The 8,201-nt window shown below is 36.5% G+C and overlaps 1 protein-coding gene across 4 annotated transcripts; it reads right to left on the bottom strand.

Moving 5' to 3' along the window:
• Positions 1 to 225: 225 nt before the first annotated feature.
• LOC147273401 (bZIP transcription factor 16-like) lies at positions 226 to 7,737 on the bottom strand. Of its 4 annotated transcripts, none has more exons than XM_086256749.1 (13): positions 7,393 to 7,737; positions 6,866 to 7,009; positions 6,703 to 6,759; positions 6,537 to 6,611; positions 5,884 to 5,973; positions 5,730 to 5,789; positions 5,476 to 5,645; positions 5,147 to 5,201; positions 3,128 to 3,170; positions 2,766 to 3,049; positions 1,569 to 1,646; positions 1,343 to 1,468; positions 226 to 678 (listed from the first exon to the last, which is right to left on the bottom strand). In XM_086256749.1, the coding sequence occupies exons 2-13, from the start codon at positions 6,938 to 6,940 to the stop codon at positions 565 to 567; spliced, it is 1,227 nt and encodes a 408-aa protein (XP_086112875.1). In that variant the 5' UTR covers positions 6,941 to 7,009; positions 7,393 to 7,737; the 3' UTR covers positions 226 to 564. The 4 variants fall into 4 exon arrangements, with proteins under 4 accessions (XP_086112875.1, XP_086112877.1, XP_086112874.1 ...); XM_086256751.1 differs by having other exon boundaries at positions 6,866 to 6,979; XM_086256748.1 differs by having other exon boundaries at positions 7,411 to 7,737.
• Positions 7,738 to 8,201: the final 464 nt, after the last annotated feature.

Genomic DNA, 8,201 nt, shown 5'->3' with positions numbered 1-8,201 from the left:
CCTAATAATGATGATTGGGAGAATGCTAATGTCTTTTTTTACCACTTTGAAAGAACATTTATGACATCACTTTGAAGTTAAGTGGTTGTTCGCATGTCACACCTGTTGAAAATTGATCGTATAAAATTTATGATATCATATGTTGCAGAGAAACCCAAGAAACCTTTTGTCCTCGACTCCCAACACATATAAATGGTACGAATAAAATCCATTTACAAATCAATATTTATGTAAAAAGCAGCAAACTTTAGTTAATCAATTCTCCCAAGTTACACATTCACCAACCATGTTTAATACATAGGAACTCGGTGTGAATACTACTACCCTTAGGAAACGGACAAGGGTACATGAATTTCACACTGGACATATCATCATCTTAGGGCTTCAACTCTTAAAGGTAGGCCCAATCATAAATAAAGGATGACATGGAAATAAACATATCCTAAAATATAAAAAGTTAACTTCGACAAAAGTCAAACTACATGCTATGCAAAATAAACTCCCTGTGTTGCTAATTGGTTAGATTGTGCTCCTGGAAAGCAGCATAAGTCTGGGTTACTCATCCTAGTGGCCACCATGCAGTTCTGTTTGTGCAATCTGTTTAGCGTCATTGTTCAAGTGTTGGTCACTTCTGCCAGACCTTAACTCTTCATGCCCAGGTATTTCTCCAAGCCTCTCCTGTACAAACAAAGTTGCATGTCCAGCTTATTCGAAATCAAAATTGCATTTCCATTAAAGTTCCCATGTCAAAGAGTTTGGCATAGATGATGTTTGATTATTACCCAAACTATGTTATCTGAACAACAAATTGTCATGGTAAATGAAAAACTGGGATCTGGGTCATAGTACACTGCTCCTCCCAAACAAAGGAACAATGCAGGTAGGCTTATCCATAGATTATGTAAATTGCATTCTAAGGAGTAGAATGTAACAAGGCAGATTTCAGTAAAATCTTTATTATTTAAGGGTTTTATATGAAAACTATAAAATCTGTGGAATTGAATTGCCGCTTGCTGTACTGCCAATCAAATAGGGTGAAAAAAGGAAATATCAATATCACCAATCTAAGTGTACTTTGTTTGGATCAAAAAAATTCTAAATCAAGGTTTGCTAGAATAAATACTCTATGATCCACACACTTTGACAAATTCTGTTCTACAGAGCATTTTCAGAAGAATTTCTACAGAAAACTCAACCTATCCTTTGTGTCTACAGACAGGTGCGGGTTGGATTCAATGAGGCGGTGACTCAGTTCAAAATATAACTTAAAACTAATAAACAAAGTGGCATAGTTGATTGGAAAGTTAACATCCACAAAACCAAACCAAGAGTAAAACATTACCTTCAGGGAGGCATTCTCTGAGAGAAGCTGCTCATACTCGCTCCTGATCCGGCCAACTTCTGATCTAAGAGTGGCATTCTCTTCTTTTAAGGCTTCAGCACGCTGGGCTAACTCATCACATTCCGCCTAACTCAAATGCATGCATACACATCCAATGAATACATATGGGACATACAATGCAAAGTAGCTGGACAGAATTAACGGAATTAAAAGGTCACATCATTACCTGCTTGCGCAACCTAGATCGCCGAGCGGATTCCCTATTAGACTGCTTTCTTCGCTGTCTTTTTAGCTCTCTCTCATCCTGAGTCATTAAAAAAAAAAATTTATGAGGATACTTAAAAATGTGATAAAATGAAAAACAAAGAGTGAGGCGCTCAAAAAACATGCTAGCAACACTAAAGCAATAGTTTGTGACATTCCATTTCAGTCTTGACAGAGAATCCTTACACAGAATGTGTGATAAACAGAGAAGAAATGTCTGTGTCTGTCTGTGAGAGAGAGACCAATCTTATCAGACTTTTTTATTTTAGGCAATTTTATGTATCAAAGGTTTTTTTTTTTTTTTTTGTAGTATGTCATACTTGTTGTGCTTGGTTTTATGATTAGTTTGGTCAGGAACCTAATTTATTTAGTTTCTACATGGGAAATTCTTTAGGTCTTTACATTTTGTGATTGTAACAGGAAATTTAATTAAACTTCTAGGAAAAGACTCCTAGAAAGCCTTATTCCAGCCCTAACCCAACCAAAGAAACATGTTCTACAAATCCTGACACCACCCACAAAATAAACAAAGTAGAATATAATGGCATGCATTCAAGGAAATTAGAGGTAATAACTATCAGAAACAAAGCAAGTAGTTAGCCAACTTAACAAGTGGATTCACAATCAGAACCAGTGGACTGCTAATATATTCATCTTCTGGGAAGAAAGCTAAAATGCAATTCCAAACAAGCATGAAAATCAGAAAAACTGAGGAAAAATTATTCATGCAATGCCCAGGCAGTTACTGCTTTCTTCAGACGCGATGGAAATATTTGCTGTGCCCATTAGTTATAAACTCCTTTGGCTGTACTGTATATAACAACCATCATCTACTGTATTCTTACTATTCTACAAGGATAGGGTATAACTGTTCCAAAATCCTATTGATAACCCCTAAGAATGCATATGCAGATCTCGATTTTCACATGGAATGAAACTTAAAAAGTAAATTTCACTCTAAACCAATCCTAAAGCCAATAAATATAACTGGACCCTGATAACTCCAACAATATCCTCAGAATGAAAATTATTTTTCCCCCTTTTTTAACCAGAAGCCCTACAACTAACATCTTAACTCATAACAGTATAACTCAGAGGGAAAAATAACGTGATAAGAAGAAATGCGAATTGAATTTAAAATACAGGGACAAAGATTAACTTGTAACCAAAGCTGCGACTGAACACTGTCCCGAGACCCAGCAGTAACTATTCCTCCTGCAACTGGAGTAGTGGGAACCTTCCCACGCATTGTAGGCATAGCAGAAGGTGGAGCACCCCAATAGTCCATCCCAATATTTAAGTTTGTTGCAGGACCAGGAACAGCACCAGGAGCCCCAGCCGCTGTTATTGGCACTATGGCCATTGTTTGATTCAACATTGTATGAGTATTTGGTGCTCCATTCTGAGACCCATGTGCAGAACTGCCATTCTGAGATGTGTCACCTGCAGTAGGAGCACAGAAATTATTCATAAAAATCTCTGAATACAAAATACCGGCATCAGAGAATAATATAATCAAACCTTCCAAAGAATCTTGCCTGCCACCTGACTTCAGTTGTGAGTCCTACAAAAGTCAATGAAGATAAGATAGAAAATAGAAGCAACACGCTTAAAAAACAAAAGCTTGAACCATTAGAAAAAGATATGCCCCAAAGGTAATAGAAGATGTAGACATTAATCTAGAGAAAATGAAAGGCTACCACATAACTTCATTAGTTCATCCAGAAATGCATCTTAAAGCCTCCTCTCTTGACAGGGGATATATAAAAAATAACTAAATAAATAAGCAAGCCTAGCCATAATGAAGGTCACACTCTTACAACTCTCTCTCTCTCTCTCTCTCTCTCTCTCTCTCTCTCTCTCTCTCTCTCTCACACACACACACACACACACACAACTAAACCTACAGTATCGTCATACTTGCTAACTCCTCTCTCACTCACAACTCTCTCTCTCTCTCTCTCTCTCTCTCTCTCTCTCTCTCTCTCTCTCACACACACACACACACACAACTAAACCTGCAGTATCGTCATACTTGCACTGTTTACACGGGTACTTTTTGCAGCCACTGAACAGTCCCCATAAGCTTTCTTTCTAGCTTCTTTGCAACCTTCCTACTCCTTCATCCATTTCTTCCTTGACTTGAACCATAAACCCCAAGTATATACTCACATTGATTACTGCATTAATCCCTCGGCAAAAACTTGTAAGACCCTAAATCTGCCACATGAAAACCAGCCACCATTTGCCACTTATACTCTTTCAAACCCTAGATCGTTTTACAAACCAAAAAAAATCTCCTCTTACAAGCCAGAGCCATTAAACCACAAGTTTTAAAATCCCTAAGCTCACACAAGGACATGTTGCTTCCCCAACCTTTCCTACACCATCTTCTAATCAATTTCTTCCCATTTCAATGTATGGTAAAATTTCTTCAGTTAAGTTATCCTACTTGCCACATGCCATTGTAGCTATATAATAGTTGGACATAAGAACAGAAACAAAAAGACTTTTTGTACAACACTGTATCCACACCCCTATGTGAGAGCCTGAGAGGAGTAAAAAGTCAACTGCCTCTGTAGGTGTGGATACAGCCATTAGGGGTGTGAAAATAGCACAACCCAGATTCTCTCTCTTTTTTTTTTTTTTTTTTTTTGCAAAGTGAAAAATGAAATTTCTCTGGATTTCAAATTTTTATCAAACCATGAGGTACTACTCTCAAAAACTGTAGATCAACCAATGGTTAAACTTAAAAAGCAATTCTTCAATTTATTGCTTCTTATTTCTACTAGTTGAAAAGTAAATGCTTGTCATACACTTGTCTAGCAACCAACTATGCATCTTACAATCAACATTAGATCACCTACATAACTCTTAAAGCTTTAACCACAACTTCTTAATGCGTGCGGTATGATCCTCATCTGGGGGACTCTGGGTAATATAAAGGCCATGGGTCCAGGTGATAAAAGGCCATGGGGACTTTGTGTGTGTATTTCATCGCCCATATCAGTAATATACATATATATATCATTCCCACAATACATAACACAGGGACCATTAGGACACTAAACATCTAAAACTAGCTATCTTGTCTCCTTGTCAAGCAACCAACCTACTAAATCCACCAAAAGAAGAGAATATCTTCAATGATGAGGAAATTTCAGCGAATAAAGGAATTCAGCACTCACTCTACCAGTTTTTATCAAAATTTGAGACCAAGAAGAATTATCATATTTGTGAAAGTGCGAAGGCACTACAAGCACCCAGGGACCAAAGATCCAAGTTTGTTAGACAATGTATTTAAACAAGATAACTCTTCCTTTTCCTTTTCCTTTTCATTCAGTGTTTTCTATAATGGTAAAAACAATAGAGAGTTCCTTGAACACACCAAACTTCCATTATATGCAATGCAACATCAACAGAAACTTCCTTCTTACAATAGGGTTGTTATAAACAACCTGGGACCATTTTATCTGGCTCAAATCAAAAAAATATAATGAAAAATCTACAAATAATCAACATCAGTGGCATGGTACTTACACTCTGAGAATTTGCATCACTTCCTTCACTTGTACCTTCACTAGCACTCTCAGCACTGCATATCCAAGTACATTTCAAGTATTACAAAAATTAATATGTACAACATGGTTTAATAGTGAGATGTCCATGTAATCAATATAGTCCAGAAGAACCCTGAGCTAGATATGATTCCATAATAAAGATCCAAATAGAACTAGACTTCATTAGCTAATATGAACATCTATGCAATAAGATATTCTCAAGCCCAAAAGTCATGATCACCAAGTTAATGAGCTTCATGATCACTTTCATATTTTTCTTATTAAGTAAGAGATCAACAAGAGGTATACCTTTTAGAATAAACTCCATTAGCAGAGGCACCTGATGTTTTACCAAGCTCGTTATTCTTCCCTGTAATCATATTCAAACTGCCCAAGCTTCCCTTTGATCTTTTGATAGGTAATTTTTCCTTTACCTCAGATGGCTTACCATCTGCTTCCATGCTGCCAGGTGTGTTACCCTACATGCAATTTTACAAGTTACGTCTCATCATGGATAAAGACATTATTTTAAGCAACAAACCATATAGTGATAAGACACTTACAGAAGCCTCTACGATGCCATTTGGAGAAGGCATAGCAAAAGGGCTAAAAGGATAAGATCCCTGCTTAAAATTAGAGCATAGATTATAGAGTTAGTGGCATCCATAAAATGAGCCTAGAGAGAAAATTTGGTACTTCAGATAGACAAGAAATTACCGGAGGCATGGATGGATGAGCATATAAGCCACTATGGGGATACATTGCAACATATGGGTGTGGAGGGGTACCATACGGAGGCATAATATGCTGAAAATTAAACATTATTATTAGAAATGCACCAGTTACCAACCAGTTGGTGGAAAGAATCAAAACAATCAATTGAATTGAAATTTCAACAATTTTTCAAGAAATTTCAGGCACATATCACTAGTATAATCCTTTAAAACACATTCCTACTTCTTTCTGCAACCTCAGAGAATAAAGTAACAAAATATAGACACACAAGAAACAGGAAACACAAAGACAAATAAATCAGTCTACAACAAACTAAAGCAAAACCCTTTAAATTCTAACGTTACAAGAGTCTCTGGTTAAAATATAAAATTGTTAACAAGCTAAAATGGTCCTTTTTCGAGATCCCATTCTTGTTAACATGCTCAGCGCCCCCAAAAACTTACACAAGCTTAAAGCCACAATCTTAACTGATGTTTTTCCTCAGTTTGTTAACACATTCTAAATGAGATGTACACACATTTATTTAAGTCCCATTGTATTGCCTACTGCTTCCTACTCTTAAATTTCCAAAAACCACCGAGTCAAACATAGCATTCAAAGTCACATTTTTACAAATGACATGCAAGAGAATATACCTGAACCCCCCACATATATGGGTGAGCTTGGGGACTTGATGCCAAGAACCCATGTGGAGGTATAGGAGAATATGCCTGTTAAAAAAACAAGCAACCCACATTACAATTCAAACATATCTTAAACTAAAACAAAAATGCCACAAGATTAGGCTTTTCACTATGAAACCTGAAATCCCGACCAGTCAGGATTAACAGTGCCAGCACTAGTGGTTGCAGCCTGCTCCTGAAAAGTTCCCAAAAAAAAAAAATTATAGCTCTTTACTAACTGCCAATATGAGAGGACCTCAAACTTATCATAATAGATACAATAAAAAGACACACAATTGGACCTGCATACTAGCAGGTGTCGTCTTCGACTCCTTCTCTTTCTCTTTAGCTGGTTTATCCATCTCGCTGCTACCCATTACTCTATATCAACACTGTCTTAATTTCTCCGAACCATCCTACAATAAGCATTACTTACATCACTTAACCTGCATTAAATTTCCAACATAATTAACACAATACTCTTCAAATTGGCAATAAAGCTCGGAAAATTTAAAAAGAAAACTCGTAAAAATTATCATGCTTTTTACATCGAATTAGCATCCAGGAAACCAAAACTTCCCTAAAAACCAAGCAAAAGCATTGGCACGAAATTGCTAAAGTTCAAAATTCCAATTTCTATTCTTTTCCCGAAATTTCTTGGCTAGCAAACAGATTGTAACAAATTCGCCAAGTACTAAGCCTTGACATGTGTGAATATGTGCATGAACACGAAAAATGCAAAGAAAATAAGAAAAAGGAAACCCTATAAAGCAAATACAAAAACCTCGTAAACAATGGGTAATTAATGGAAATAATTATTGATACGTACAAGCGTATATATACATACACATATAGCAGACTTGAATTACCGCCAGAGCCAAAATCAAAGTGCGATCCGAGCAAATGAAGCGAGAAAATTAGTACTACAAACAGTAAACGAAGCTGAATCGGGGACGAAGAGGATGGAGAATAACTTGAATTTAGCAAATATTAGGGTAAAATAGGGAAGCAATAATTTTCCATGTACAAGAATTTAGGGAGAGAGATCAGAAATTGGGAATTTAGGGTTTGGGTAGTAGTTGTGTTTGGGGGGTTCACGGAGTCGATTCTGCGAGGTCGTAGTACGGTGTCGCTGACCAGAGGAATTTCGTTTTCATGTCTAATATATATATTTTTTTTTATTTTGCATACAAGTAGAAAAATTTCATGTTTACTCTCCTGGGCTACCTACACCACATGGGCCCAAACAAATTAGCCGGCATTGGGATTGAGACATTTTTTTTTTTTTTTTTAATTTGGGTGGAGTGAAATCAAATTTCAGTGCAGAATTTCACGACCTTTAATGGACTACCCAACAACTACTTCTTTGGATTGAGAGTTGGACATCTTCTGTTTTGTGAGATACTTGGACTCATATTTCATAGCCGGGCCAAAAACATTGGTCCGCCTGAACAATTAATTATATTCGAACTTCTGGTCAAAAAAATAAAAAAAATTATGTTTGGACTTGGGGGCAGTACTTTTTTAAGGCTTATTCCCACAAGAAATTATAATTTTTCTCTTTTATTCTCTAAAATTTTATTTTGTGTTGCACGTAATATAATTTCGTTAAGTTCGTATTTTCTACCATTCAAAGTG

The sequence above is a fragment of the Dryas octopetala genome, chromosome 9, assembly GCF_963921425.1.
Source record: "Dryas octopetala chromosome 9, drDryOcto1.1, whole genome shotgun sequence".
In the NCBI taxonomy this organism is placed as follows: domain Eukaryota; kingdom Viridiplantae; phylum Streptophyta; class Magnoliopsida; order Rosales; family Rosaceae; genus Dryas; species Dryas octopetala.
The sequence above is the reverse complement of the archived record's forward strand: the minus strand, read 5'-3'. Positions and strand labels throughout refer to the sequence as shown.